General features: G+C 42.2%; 2 protein-coding genes across 2 annotated transcripts in view; one reads left to right on the top strand and one right to left on the bottom strand.

Moving 5' to 3' along the window:
* LOC122668042 (homeobox-leucine zipper protein ATHB-15-like) overlaps nucleotides 1–1,378 on the bottom strand; it is a 72,838-nt gene extending 71,460 nt beyond the window's left edge. Inside the window, exons 1-4 of the mRNA XM_043864575.1 lie at nucleotides 999–1,378; nucleotides 740–899; nucleotides 449–549; nucleotides 258–348 (exon numbers count right to left, since the gene is read on the bottom strand). Of these exons, the coding sequence (XP_043720510.1) occupies nucleotides 258–348; nucleotides 449–549; nucleotides 740–899; nucleotides 999–1,213 (567 nt within the window). The 5' untranslated portion in view covers nucleotides 1,214–1,378. The remainder of the gene's footprint in view (nucleotides 1–257; nucleotides 349–448; nucleotides 550–739; nucleotides 900–998) is intronic.
* Nucleotides 1,379–6,902: 5,524 nt separating this feature from the next.
* On the top strand, nucleotides 6,903–8,759 carry LOC122670013 (protein transport protein SEC13 homolog A). Its single transcript, XM_043866946.1, has 2 exons — nucleotides 6,903–7,086; nucleotides 7,634–8,759. The coding sequence occupies exon 2, from the start codon at nucleotides 7,741–7,743 to the stop codon at nucleotides 8,647–8,649; it is 909 nt and encodes a 302-aa protein (XP_043722881.1). The 5' UTR covers nucleotides 6,903–7,086; nucleotides 7,634–7,740; the 3' UTR covers nucleotides 8,650–8,759.
* The last annotated feature ends 6,109 nt before the right edge of the window (nucleotides 8,760–14,868 follow it).

The following is a 14,868-nucleotide window of genomic DNA, read 5'->3' as shown; positions in this document are numbered from 1 at the left end:
GGAAGGTTACAGTGGGACAAATTGTCAAATGATTATCAAGCAAAAGAACTTCAGGGACTTGTGGGCAACCTAAAGCTTCCAGTAGCTTCTAATTGTTAAATACAATGAGGACATGCGAAATGAAAGAAGGGCTTAGAGAATGTCTATACAGAAATAAATACTGAAGTACCTCCCGAAGCGCAGATTTTCATCTTCCCGAAGTACCTCTATTTTGATGATAAAAAGTAAGAACAAATAGAAAAGAAAGAATAGATGACCTTCATCCCAGGCATTTGGACCCACTCCACAGCAGTTCCAGTGGCCTTCGAAAGAAACTCTGTCAAAGTCTCCTCTGCAATGGACATAAGTCTAGAAAAATACAAGCATAACATCATTAGCATAAAGAACTACTATTTAAATCACAAGGACAAAGAACACAACAAGCATGCCGAAGTTGTTTTCTACTAACCCAGCAGGGCTAGCATCTCTCGGCGGATGCTGAGGCTTCAAATGGTGTTGACCGCTGGTCACCACCGACTCACAACTTGTATCCGTGGTGACAATAGCCGTCTGCAAGAAGAGAACCAAAAAGGTAAAAACTCGGAATTTAGGGAAGACGATTCAAATTTCACAATCCAGCCCAACCAAAAAAAAAGGAAAAATTAATTTCTAGTTTTCAGCACAGAAATTATTGTAGGTGTACGAATTCAAATCTGAAGGAAAAGAAAACTAAAAGAGCAGAAGACCTATAGCCCCTTACACTCTGAGTGTGTTGGCGAAAGTAGCCATTCTCATACACCAGCTGCGACACCTGCTTCTGCAACCTGTCATTCTCCTCCATTAAAAGCTTGTTCATTGCTGTCAGCTTCCTATTAACAGCTTGGATTCGTGAAGACTCTTTCCTCTGCTTCTCTCTGCATCTGAAGAAGGAAAACAGAACGCAATAAAAACACAACAAACTTCGACATTGAACTGACACTATAACTCATCGAGAAGCCATTACTTTTCCTGCATGAAACCTTCGATTTTGGAACCAGACTTTGATCTGCTTGGGCTCAATCCTGGAGAGAATTGGACATTCTCTGATCAGTTGTTGCCGTCGAATGGAGCTGGGTTTGGGGCATTCATAATATAGCCTTTCAAGCGCTTCAACCTGCTCAGGAGTGTAGCGGACATACTTTCCATTGTCCATTCCAGCTTTACGCTCCTTGCAGGACGTTGTCACGGCCATCATCACTTAAAAACCAGAGAAGCACACATAGCAGAAGCCCCCAAAAAAAAAAATTTCCTCCCACCATACAAACCGGTCAACTAGAAAGAGCTTGGATCAAACGAAGTAGTTCTTAATATTCAACTACTCAGCGAGCAGAAAGCCGAGTTGGATTGCTTTATCTCCTCTGGCATAAAAACTCTACTCAAAACATTAGCCTGCTATTCTTAGGCTGAGTTGGGTTGCTTTATCTACTCTGGCATAAATACTCTAACTCAAAACATTAGCCTGCTATTCTTAGGATCAGAAGTTAAGACAAAGTCCGCCCGGGAGGGGTGAAGGAGATATTAACCAAGCTACTGTCTGCTTCTTCAATTTTTCCCCTCCAATCTCGAAACGCACCGGGAAGAAAATATATAAGAAACAAGTAGCTGTTTCCCAAGTTGAAACATCTATGTCCACAGTTCCTCAATAAGAGGCAGCGTCGAACACAAGAGAAATAGAAGTTGCGAGATCGGAGCTGCTAACCACTTCGAACATCCTCAATGACCTGCTCTCCAACCCGGGAAACTCCACAAGCAGACAATCTATAACTAGTTCAGAAACATCCGTGAACTTTGAAGCTTTGAAGATTTACGGCGCACCATATGTTGCCTGAAACTGTAGCTGCAGTGATTCTTTCCTCCTCTAAACCTCAGTACAAAGTTGAAGAAAACATTGGCCTCTGCTCCTTTTTATTTCTTCGTTGTCTGAAGCTTACGTGAATAAAAGCATAAGAAACACGAGAAAGGAGTAGAATTTTCACACTAGAGATTTCTCGAGAGTTAAAGCTTCTTCTTTCCTCCTCTAACACGTACAAGTCGGCAATTCAAATCGTTTGATACTCTGATCCCCCTTCCTTGGACTCCCAGAAAAACTCAGAACGAAAACAAAAATCTTCAACAAAAGAAATGAAGCGCTTGCTGCACTATTTTCTCGACATCTGAGACTTCAAAGTTCAAACAAGAATCCTGACCAGAAAATCCTACAGGCAAAATGAAGAACAAATACAAATGCAGTAACACCGATGACAGATAACTTGTCCGAGCGTTTCACGTTCTCCTCCTCCCCTTTACTACCCGCGTAGTATCGGAGAAGTGCTTGCAACCGCAAAAGCGTTCCTCATCGTTTCCAGGATCACTTCGATTATTTTAGCCTATCGTTCCTAACCTCTGAAACATCTTAGTGCTTCTGAAACAAGAAACAATACTCTCACCACAGAATAATATCATAAATTGAGACGGAAGTGAGGTAACAACAATATCGTTTCTCAAGAAATGAAATGCAGGAGTCTAAACAAGATTCCAACCATGGAAACTCTGCGATTCCAATCTTTCTTTTCTACTTTGGAAGAAGAAATCAATCAGAGATAATAGAGCAGAAACCCTAACTTTAGACAAGAAAAATGGAAAATAAAAACTTTCATCTTCCACCACTGCCAACAGCACTGGTTTGCAACTTCGGCTCTGCAATTTTTTTTTTTGCTACGTTGTTGAAAACGAATTAGAAATTTATATATACGATGTTTACCTGACGCAAATGACCTTTGAATGACAAACAACCAACCGCACATCTAATAATTGCATTAAATACCATCAAAACTTCTCAAACTCTCATTTTGTATACCTAAAATATCCCTAGGTATCAGTAATAATTCTAAATGTGGAGGCGACAGCATTGAATAAGGAATAGGACATGCCTATTGTCGTGTTAAGTAGGGGTATTTTTGGGAATTGAGATAAAGTTCATGCGGATATTGCGAGTCCACACCATTTGTCCCGCTTCTTCAATAGTCACATTGGTTCACTTTTAGGTGGGACCCAAAAAAAAACTAACGTAGCCTAACAAAAAAAAAACAAAAGGAACACAGTGGGATAGAGGAGGGTGGAACATACATACAAACTCCTTTGTTGAAATCCGAACCTTAAACAACGAAAGGCATGGAAGCGGTTGCGTGGGTTCCTAAAAACAAAAGAAAGGAAAGGGTTGTGTGGTGGGTCAGGGAAGGACAGAACAATGAGAGGATTTTCGCATGCGCCTCGATTTCTATTTTCCGGGCTATATTTTTGGAGTTTCTTAATATGTTATGATCGCCTTACCTTCACACTTCATGTACGTATATATCATGTTAGAGACATACGCATGTCGGTATGTACGTACATCTTAAATTAGACGCCGTATACATGATGGTGGACCTGGCCCACCTGGGGTCATGCGCATTGTCTGTGTGTGCGGAAAGCTGGAAGGGATGACGACTCGGGCCGTTATTTCATTTTATTGTTTCCAATTTTATCGGATGTATCGAAGAAACAACGGAGGGCAAGGAAATAATTTAATATGAGGAGGAGAGAGACAAGCACAAAGGGTAATAGCGTATCTTGCCTAGGGATGTAAATGGATAACCGAAATCCGAATCCGAATTCGCATCTGTATTCATTTAGGGGCATCCGTATTCGTTTAGAGATATCCGGAAAATAATCCGAATACTCCGATTAAAATCCGTCCGAAAAAAAATCCAAATACTTAATAATAAAAAATTAAGTAAATAATGATTTTTAGGGTTTTTGAAGATTAAACAAGTTCTAGAATATGATGAAAAGAGAATCATGATCTAAGAGATATGGATTGAGAGAGAATTGTATCCGCTAGGGGGAGGAAGGTCCGGGTTACACAAGGCATATATGTAAACGGATGGTCGAAAATCCGCATCCGATCCGCATCCGAATCCGTTTAGAGGTATCCGTATTCGGCCAGGGAATATCCGGCTCCGATCACATCCGATCCGTATCCGATCCGAATCCGATCCGTTTACATCCCTAATCTTGCCCTAAGGGTGTAAAATAAAAATCGGAATAAGCTAAACCGAATCCAATAAATTTTGACCACAATCCCGATTTGAAATGTAGGTGTTGCGCCAACTCGTCAAGAGTTAGGCAAGCCAACCTCAGAGTTGCGTTGGACTCCTCGGGTGTGGGTTCTGCAAAGAATAGTTAACACATGAGTGATCGGCCGTGCTAATCTTGGATACTTCGATGCTTAAGTTAGGCCTCTTAGCAATAGATAATAGTCAAAACATAATGAATTCAATTGGGAAGGTATCACCTTATATTTATAATTGTTGGAAGGAGAGGGAGTTTAGGAGGTGATGGAGTGTCCCAGTTGGGTAAGAACTCTAACCCAAGAGGAGTTCTGGGAGAGATTGGAGTTCTTTGCGTGATGGAGGGGAGGTAGCACCTTTGTCAGTCATGGTGGATAAGTTCCCACTTATTATGCCCCCAAGGATAAGACTATGGCACATGAATTGCAGGACCGTTACGCTTTTTCCGGAGCGCACTAGAGTTGGGTATTAATTCGTAAATGGTCGGCTTATCGGGCCGTGTCCGACAAGGGGGGTCAGACTCAAACACTGGAGATCTGGGGACCGATCCCCCAGCTGGGCCTTTGCCGAGCCACGTTCTTTCATGTGCTTTCTTGAGAAGTGAATGGGAAGCGATCTTATGGTATGGCGCCGGTCCTTTCCCCCATCTTGCAAGCTTGGTTCTCCCTTGGCTTGTGGGCTCGACTCAGACCGCCATTTAGGGTCTTATCACTTGCCCCCCACTCCCTTGGAGCGCTTGCGTTCCAAGGTGAGTCATGTTCAGTCTTCAACCGCGTGCTGCCTCTAATTATCAATTTTTGAGGAGGTTTGAATGCTCCACCGCCTTTCCGGGATGTGCGGCTAGACTTCCAAGTGATGTGTGGCTCTAAGTAATCATGGCGCCTCGAGTAGCTCTACCGTTGCTTGTTCTCCACCGTTGATTTCAATCAATCTCGACTGTTGGTCGCGTCGTTTCGTTTCTTTTTTGTCCTTTGAATAGTGGTCACCTCTTCTTCATTCTTATTGTGGTTCCTTGCTTATTCCTTGACGAAATCTCCTTCAGTTCGTTTCGTACGCTTAAGGTCCTCGGTTCGGCTAGCGTACTTCGCCGAACTGACTTGTAAGTTCTTCCACCCTCTATGTCTTCCGGTTATCGAGGCACATTCTAGGACTGGCAGGCTTCCTCCTCAACTAGGGTAGTATTGCTGGGTGACCGAGACACATTCTGGGACCACGGTATTGCCTATTGTGTTGTAGTAGTAGTATTACCCCTGTCTTAGTTTTGTTGTTAAGGTGAATAATAATAAAATTAAATCCATGCACCGCATCATGGACTATATGTGTGTGCTTGCATGCCCCCATCCCCTCATTGACCTTGGTGAAGCTCACTCCACATGGACACCCCCTTTTAAATTGTGATGCAAGTATAGTAGAACCAACAGGCGTGGACGGTTCCTCCTCTATGATAGAGTATGATGATGACTAGTCAACACCAAAACGATACAATGCCGATTGGAGATGTGACGACTGTGCTCACGATGTACTGTGATCGAGGACACGGTGTCCTCCATTTTTATTTCTGATGAGTTTATTACATTTGATGTCATTATTATTATTTACGTTATGGTTAACTGTTGGATCAAGAATAAACCTGAGAGTATGTAGTATTTTATCACATTTAATTTCCCAGCTATGAGAATTAGTATTACTATATTTTAGTCTTCTATTGTCTCTGATTATTATGATTCTCTTGAATGTGACTGTGACGTTAAGGTACTATGTCTGAGATCCTGACAGGCTGACTAGGATGATGGTAAGCATCCTATTCACATCTTCTGGGTTGCAAGGAGCTGGGTGTGACATTGGCTACTTGGGAATTTTTTTCCCCTAAAAGAAATAAGAAATATAGTAAAGGCTGGGCATGTTGGTGTTGTGCATGCCCAACCTGAGTCTATCTCTCTTCCACCCCTATGGAAATGACCCTTGCCCTCCTCTTCCCAACCTATCTATTGAGCACAACTTCACGTAAGCCAATGGCATGCCCAAACCTCTAAAATGGAGAGGATGGGAAGGGGAGGGCAGGGCAAGGGGTCACTTCCATAGGGGTGGGAGAGAGATAGTTGGGCATAGCGTTAGGAAAGCCAACAACACGCCCAACCCTCTACCTACGAAATCTAGTCAAAGTTTAAAAAATTTATACATACGCCACTTTATACATAGGGAGTGTCTAAATCACACTTCTATAAGTATTTAGAATTTGTAACCTTATTTAACTGCCCCTTGTCTTATTCCCACAATTTTTTAAAATTAAGAGAAAAAAGGGTTTTTACTTCGAGGTAGAAATAGACCTTATTCCAAAAGAGGGTATATTTTTAAAAGTGACTTGGGTCATTTTATAGGGAGAGGGTTAGACAAAGTGACAAATCACTGACATGTTAAAACCTAGCAGGCATCATATAGAAGGGGTAGAAGAGTCATTTCAAAGGATAGAAGATAGACATAGCGGGTGCTAGCTTACACTATACGAGTAGTGTGCCCAGCCTTTTCCCCATTTTATACGAGGGTAACCGCCAAAGGATCCTACCCAAGGGCCCATAGGCCAACTTCAAGTTAAGGGGGTAAACAAAAAAAAAAAAAAAACAAAAAAAAGGGCCAAAAGATCGGACCGTCGTCAACAAAATCCGACGGTCATAATGCGACTGTAATAAATTGACATTGACCAAAAATATCTGAAGGAAATAGCAATCATGTTGAGTCAACCAACAGTCTGGATTAAAGGAGGGAGCATGAACCAGACGACGGGCCGAGGCGATACACGGCGTTTGTTTCTTGTGAAAGAACCCCGAAACATGGAACTACGGAAGGGAGACCTTTTATACGGAGGGTGAAGAGTCGAAGAAGACTTGTGGGAGACGTTTCAGGGTCTAAGGTATTCAAGTTTTAGCTTTCATCTGAGAAATTTCTTTCGGTTGGGGTATCGCACTCTCATCTCCATTGTCAGGTCTGGTGCTTCTGTTTTTCTCTCTGTACTGTTTTTGTTTTTCTTTTATTTGATTTTTTATTCTGTAGTAAGAATTGTTTCCATCGATTTAAATATTGCTTTCGATTAATATCAGTTGAAGCCTATCTTAATGTTATTTCTTTCTATTCTCGATTTGCTCTGGAATTTGATAAATCTGTCGCACCGAATTCGAATCTAAATTTCTTCTGAGTAAGTTTCTGTTTTAACTAGCTAGGGTTGCGGTTTTGATTTTAGTTTTTTGATCTGTATATATACATACATACCTGTTCTATGCTATTGTTTCCACTTAGTGAAATCTGAAATCTCGAATTTAGGTTTCTGGTAGAGTATATTACTGGTTTGATTTCTTGCCTCGTAGAGTACATGAAGTAAAATAATTTTTGAAAAAATCATTTTTGCATCTGTAACACAATCCAGTGGATCAGAATTCATGGGATCCAAAGTGGAAATTCTATAGGTTTGACCCATGTTCAAATGTGTCAGACACACTGATGAGAAATTAGAAATTTTTTTCCTTTTTCTGTAGGGATTTAACATTAGAAGAAAAGGAAGATACTGCATCATTTCCCGTTGATAGAGCGATCAGTAAACCTGAAGGCAGATTCTATACATATTGATTAGTTAGTGGAAGCAATGCCGTCACAAAAGATTGAAACGGGTCATCAAGACACTGTTCATGATGTTGTCATGGATTACTATGGCAAGCGTATTGCCACTGCATCTTCTGACTGTACCATCAAGATAGTTGGGGTTAGCAGCTCCTCTGCTTCGCAGCATCTTACCACCCTCACTGGTCATCAAGGCCCCGTTTGGCAGGTTTCATGGGCCCATCCCAAGTTTGGTTCTATCCTTGCTTCTTGTTCTTATGATGGAAGAGTGATAATATGGAAGGAAGGTAACCAGAATGAGTGGACTCAAGCCTATGTTTTTGATGACCACAAGGTATCTGTCAACTCAATTGCTTGGGCTCCTCATGAATTAGGCCTGTGCTTGGCTTGTGGATCATCTGATGGGAACATCTCAGTGTTTACTGCCAGGACTGATGGGGGTTGGGACACCACAAGGATCGACCAAGCTCACCCCGTGGGTGTCACTTCAGTTTCATGGGCTCCAGCTATGGCTCCTGGGGCTCTTGTTACATCCGGCCAGTTTAATCCCGTTCAGAAGCTTGTCTCTGGTGGCTGTGATAATACTGTGAAGGTGTGGAAGCTATACAATGGGAATTGGAAGATGGATTGCTTCCCAGTCCTTAACATGCATACTGACTGGGTAAGGGATGTGGCTTGGGCACCCAACTTGGGGCTTCCCAAGTCTACTATTGCTAGTGCTTCACAGGACGGGACTGTTATTGTATGGACTGTGGCCAAGGAAGGGAGTCAATGGGAGGGTAAGGTTTTGAATGATTTTAAGACCCCAGTTTGGAGTGTCTCATGGTCACTGACTGGTAACATATTGGCTGTGGCTGATGGGAACAACAATGTAACATTGTGGAAAGAAGCTGTGGATGGTGAGTGGCAACAAGTAACAACGGTTGAGCCATAGATTTAGGTTCTTCATTTCTTCCATTGATGCTGCTACTATATCATGTTTTTGGTTCCTTTTATTTCAATCTGCAGTAGAACTTTTCTCATTTCTCCCTTTCTTTGTGTTTTTTTTTAGTACAGAACTATCACTTTAGTGAAAGAAATGAGGATTGAACAACAGTTGTAACCCCCTTTTTCCTTTTCTATTATTTGAATGGAATTTTGTTCGAAGATAGATTCTCTCAATTGATCTCTAATTTATTATCACCATCTTTTGGAAAGCTATTATCTGCTCACATCCATTGGTAACTCTTGACATTCAATCACTTTTATGCATACACAATTACTCATTAAATTCTGCTGTTGATGTTTATAAAATGAATTTTTGCTGTGAGCCTAGAAAAAAGGAATGGTTTCCTGGACTATTGTCTACCTTTGAGGTCAGTAGATTGAAACTGAAAATAGTAAATACCCTTAGAAGAAAGCTTAGTGGAGGTGCATTTACTTTCTTATGTAGTGCATACCTTGTAATCTCTAGCCAACTGAATTAAATCTTTTGTAGCAATATCCAGTTTTGACTGCAAAATCCTCTTCTACAATCCGTTCTAATTTAGTCTTTTCTTCACAACTTCAACTCAATTCATTTCTGTTCTTCTCTCCCTAATGCCTTCAACTTGCTTGATGTATATTCCTCACTGGTAGCAGTTATTGGTCTCCATTGTACCTGAGTATACCTTTTTTTGTTTTTGGTTGGGGGAGGGGGGGGGGGGGTGGTTGGTGTGGCGGTGGTTTGGATGGGTTAGGGGAGGGGTACTCAATAACGACTTCCATTCAATGCACCATCCTTTATAATCCCTTGCCTCTTTCTTGTTGATAGTTGAATAATAATAACTAAGGTTGGTGCTTTTGGGTTTTTTGAGCATCAATCTTAATCTTTGGGTGTCTTCCCTTGTGCTTTTTTTATTGGGTTAAATACATGTACCCCTTATAATGCATCCAATATTCCTCGTACCCCCTAAGGTTCTAACAAATACACGTACCACCCCTATTTTACCCTCCTAATGCCATTTAAGTCCACAACAAGTGTTAAATGCTATAAAATGACCAAACTACCCTTTCTTCTATCTTTTCTAAAATTTGAAAAGACGTAATTGCCCTGACCTATTTGCTAAAATTTGAAAATATCAAAATACCCTCATCTTCCCCAAATCATTATCTTCTTTTACATACCCAATACCACCACCACCACCACTAGGTAGTTAGTCAAGAACGACCTCCATTCCACAGTCCACATGCCTCACTGAGTCTGATCAGTTCCCATCTTAATTTGTGAACCCAAGGCCCAAAAAGATGATCGATCGGTCCCTTACGACTGACGAACAGTGAACAAAAAAGAACAATCGAAGTCTGAGGAAACTCAACACCGCTGAGCGCTGTTTAGCCGTGAGCCAATAGCCAGGGCCAGAGGTCGGGGGATGAGAACTTCGAGAAGATGAAAAATGGGACACTTCGATTCTCAACACATATAAATTTCCCGCGAAATTACTACATATCCCGTCCAAATACCAACCCTCTGTCTGCAGCTCTGCAAGACTACATCCAGTCCGATTCCCCTTCCCATGGTCAGAAGATTCATGCCCACGTTCTCAAAATTGGATTTTCACCCAACACCGACATCTCTATCAAACTCCTCATTCTCCGCATAAAATCCGGTTGTTTATCTTATGCCCGAAAGGTATTCGATCGAATGTCCAAGCCAACTCTCTCCTGCTATAATTCATTGATTGGGTGGCGGCGGCAGTGGTGGTGGTGGTGGTGATGGTGGAGGTGGTGGTATTGGGTATGTAAAAGAAGATAATGATTTGGAGAAGATGAGGGTATTTTGGTATTTTCAAATTTTAGCAAATAGGTTAGGACAATTAGGTCTTTTCAAATTTTAGAAAAGATAGAAGAAAGGGTAGTTTGGTCATTTTATAGCATTTAACACTTGGTGTGGACTTAAATGACATTAGGGGGTAAAGGAGGGGTGGCACGTGGAATTATCAGGGGTGGTACGTGTACTTGTCAGAACCTTAGGGGGGTACGAGGAATATTGGGTGCATTATAGGGGGTACATGTATTTAAACCTTTTTTATTTCGGTACTAACATTGCATTTCATATATTCCATCAAGTTTGGGCTGCCTTAAAACGTGCTTTTGATTTTGAAACTTCACAAAAGGTAGTTATTACTGAATTTTTATCCTCTCCTATTACTGCATGGTGCAGTACTGCATCGTGCAGCGCTGCAGAGGCCATGTGGCACAACGGGCCCCACATGGTGCACATGGCCTCTGCAGCCGCCGCACGATGCATCGTGCAGTAACGGGAGAGGATAACGATTCATTATAACTTGGCATTAATGCCGATTGTTGAACCCTGTTGTAATGCCACTATAGTTGGATACTCCTGCATCAGTGCATGCTTACCTAATTGTAATTACCATAAGATGACCTCTATGGGGATTTATCATATGCTTTCTTGAGGGCAATAAGGAGTGTTTGAAGGTCATATATATTTATAGGGTAGACGTTCTTTGTGGGGGAATGTTAAAGCGCACGAGTTGGCACATTGGGGTGGTTGGATCTCTGTCGTTCATGGGGGTTGGGCGGCCATTCCCCCCCCCCCCCCCCTTTTTCTTGGCATGGACAGTAAACTTTTCTCCATATATTAGGCTTTTCCTTACGGTTTTTTAGAAATATTATACTTTGCTATCCTTTCCTTGTAAGTAATAAGACAGCTTTGCGTCCCCTTACAACTTACAAGGCATGAATGATGAACTGATTTTTTTTTCCTTCATGAAAATATGGTTTAAATCTGTTCATTTATTTTAAGATGATGTTTCGAATTATAGCTTATAGCCTCATAAACCCCCTCCCCCCCCCCCCCTCTTCCCTCTTCCCCCTTCTGCTCCTAAGGATTTTTATATGGAGAAGAAAGGCAAGACTCAAAAGAAGTCGATGCAAAGTACAGTAGTCTAGGAGACTGAACAGAGGAAAGAAGCATTGCAATACAAAGAATAGAAGCTTCGGATCAATTTCTCTTTTCACCCTGAGCTCGAACCATGCTGCCGAGACACAGCAAGGCGGGGAATGATTGCCTTACCCCTGTCCGAGCACCTTGCCCGAGTAGGGGTAAGGCGGTCATTCCCCGCCTCGCTGTGTGTCTCGGCAGTTTGGTCCTACCGGACAGCTCGGTAGTAGAGGATCCAAATTGTAATTAGACTATGGAAATAGTAAAAGTCACCACTAACTTCCATCCCTTATTATCGAATGTCCAAAATACCCTTTTTCAATTCAATCAAAGGATCAGATCATGTTGGTGGAGAAACAGATCATGTTGGTGAAGAAAGTTCTCCGGGTAACTGAACTGAGACTCTTTCCTGAACTTTATTCAAATAACAGAAGGCAACAATATCCCATATTTCACGGACAATCTGAGTTTCTAGTTTTGACAAATATAAACATTGCTTTTCACGCACCAAAGTACCTAACCCAGTCGGGTACGTCTCCTTTGAGTCATTAAATACTTCAAATAAAGGAAGACACTGTCACTGCATTTGGGCTCTAGACTGACGGTACTGTCTATATGAGCCCATCACCTCCAACTAGGGGTGTAAGTTGGATTTTCACTTCTCTCCTTCATTTCGACCGACAACCAAACCAGAATATGTTCTCTCCTTGGATTCGGCTCTTCTATGGTGCAGGGGTGCGCCGGACATCTTCTGCTCTTCGTTCATACTTTCCTACTACTGCTGCTTCCGCGGTGAACCTCCATTCTCGTCTTCGTTCATACCTTCCTACTACTGCTATTCCCGCAAGAGCAATTGTCATTCTAGCTCAAGATTCCCTCAATATTTATCGTTTCAGGTCGATTCGAATCCAATATGTATGAGAAGCCAACTCTGTCAGAGCAATAGTCATCTCTACGTTGCCCCAGACAAAATACTGAAGTGCCATTCAGAATTTAATAGAAAAACAAGAATTAAGTTCTTTATTAAAAACTATCTTTGTTTGTTCTGTCTACTTTATTATTAAATTAAACTATCTATCTTCTCAATAATAATACTTGTAGCTACTAAGTACAGCAAGTAATAGTCTTCCTAAAACCCCTAACTCCTCCATGATACTGTTGGTCTTTTCCAACACTCTCACAAAATGGCGCAGGGATGGTGTAGGTGCGGGAATGCCAGAACCTTTGACGCAGGCTTAAACAAGGTTGGGATTGCCTTATTTGACTTTTAACCAGAGAATTTAGGGTTCCTTCATGCCTGAGTAACTCTAAGGACCTTTTGTTAAATCCGTGCCCAAAACCCGGTTTGAAACGCGATCTGACCACCGGTCTGGTTTAAACCTTTTGTGTAGAACCAAGAGTGGAGTACGCTCGTGAACTGTGGGTCATAATACTCAAGCCATCACACGAGATTGTCGATCGCAAACAGGGAAGTCCTCGAGGAAAGATCCACCGTCGAGAAAGGGGGAAAATCGTCCACGAAAGCATATTCTTGGAATTCCCTTATGATAGGGATCCGCGGGGCCCGCACCTGAATCGCCCTTATCCACTTAACGATGATTGGGAGTAAGTCACTATCCGAATAATTCATGCCTATGCATGACCATTAATAAGCATAAGAACTGGAATGGGCTTGGGCTTAGGAGCTTAGTCTTTTTCTAATTGTAACTAGAACTTAGGACATGGGCCATGGGCCATGGGCCCAAGTGGATCCAATGGCCCAATGACTTAAACTAGACCTTGGGCTTATACCTAACCAAACAAGCTCCTAAACAAATGGACCTAAGGACTTGAGACTAACCAAACAAGACCTAATGCCTAGATGGGTTATTAAAGACCCAAAACTACTATTCACCTCACATTTCAATCCTAAATCGTGGAGAGGAGAGGAGAAAAAGAAAGAAGAAGAAAGAGAAGAAGAAAGAAGAAGAAGAAAGAAGAAGAAAGAAGAAGAGGAAGAAGGAAGGAGAAGGGAGAAGTATGGTGGAGCACAAGCTATCATCATCAACCCTTGGTGAGTCTCTTTCTCTCTCTCTCTCTCTCTCTCTCTCTCTCTCTCTCTCTCTCTCTCTCTCCCTCTCTCTTTCCCTAATTCTATTACCTAGGGTTTGAATTGGTTGAGCACACCTTGAGTGCTCCATCTACTCAATTAGAAGAGCCATTAATGGCAAATCCTTGATGTTTAACTATGAAGCACCTAACCCTACCTTAAACCCATTCACCCTTCTCCATTTATGAACCCTAAGTTGGGGATTTACCTCCATTTATGGGTTTTACCAACCCTCATGGAAGACCGTAGATGTGTGGGTTTGAGGGGTGTCAAATAACATAAATTAAAGACCCTTTCAAAACCCCAATACCCAAACCTATGGGTTTTCTTTCCATATGTATTTTAATGGAAGAAAACCTAATCGATCATGGGGTTTACAAACCCATGTTGGGTGTATGCTATGGCACCTTGGTTGGAGTTGTTCTCATGGCCAAAGAGACCCCTAAAAACCCCTAAGAATACCCCATTTTAGCCCAAGACTTTGGGGCTGCAAAACCATTCTCGGAATGGCATGAACAAGAAGACGGCACATGGACAGGCACATGCAAGTGCTCGTCCCCGAGAAAGTAGATCTGCTGGTGGGAAGCCCGAGAGGGACAGGCACATGGACAGCACATGGACAGCACATGCAAGTGCCAGCCTGAGAAAGATCTGCCGGTGGGAGGTCGAGAGACGAGCACATGGACAGGCACATACAAGTGCCGTCCTTGAGAACCTAGATCTCGCGGTGGGAAAGTCCGAGAGGGAGGCACATGGACAGCACATGGACAGCACATGATATAGCCTTCTTTGTATGTGCCGGTCCCTATTTTAGCCTTGTTTGATAACTTATGGGGCCCAACTCTTCTAGCCCTAAGGCACTAATCTCTCCCCACGTTGTACACTCTCTTTAGGTTGGTCGACCCGGCTCGGGAGCGTATTAGTACGTGGGGCAGTGTACTTGGCATCGAACGCCGATTTGAAGAGCTCCGTCGACGATTGACTCGAGAATCGGTGAGTGAGTTAAGCAAACGTCTTAATTTATGGAATGTTTGTGTGTCGTGTCTTGCGAATGTCATTCATGCATGTGTGCTATAATATATAATTATTAGTAAGATATAGGACGATATAAATGTTTAGATGTTGATAGGACTTTACAT

Source organism: Telopea speciosissima, chromosome 7 (genome assembly GCF_018873765.1).
Source record: "Telopea speciosissima isolate NSW1024214 ecotype Mountain lineage chromosome 7, Tspe_v1, whole genome shotgun sequence".
NCBI lineage: Eukaryota > Viridiplantae > Streptophyta > Magnoliopsida > Proteales > Proteaceae > Telopea > Telopea speciosissima.
Note: the sequence above shows the minus strand (reverse complement) of the source record. Positions and strands in the feature narration are given on the sequence as shown.

Excerpts from the sequence above, each read along its gene's own strand:
- LOC122670013 (XM_043866946.1), top strand. The coding sequence starts at position 7,741 with ATGCCGTCACAAAAGATTGAAACGGGTCATCAAGACACTGTTCATGAT.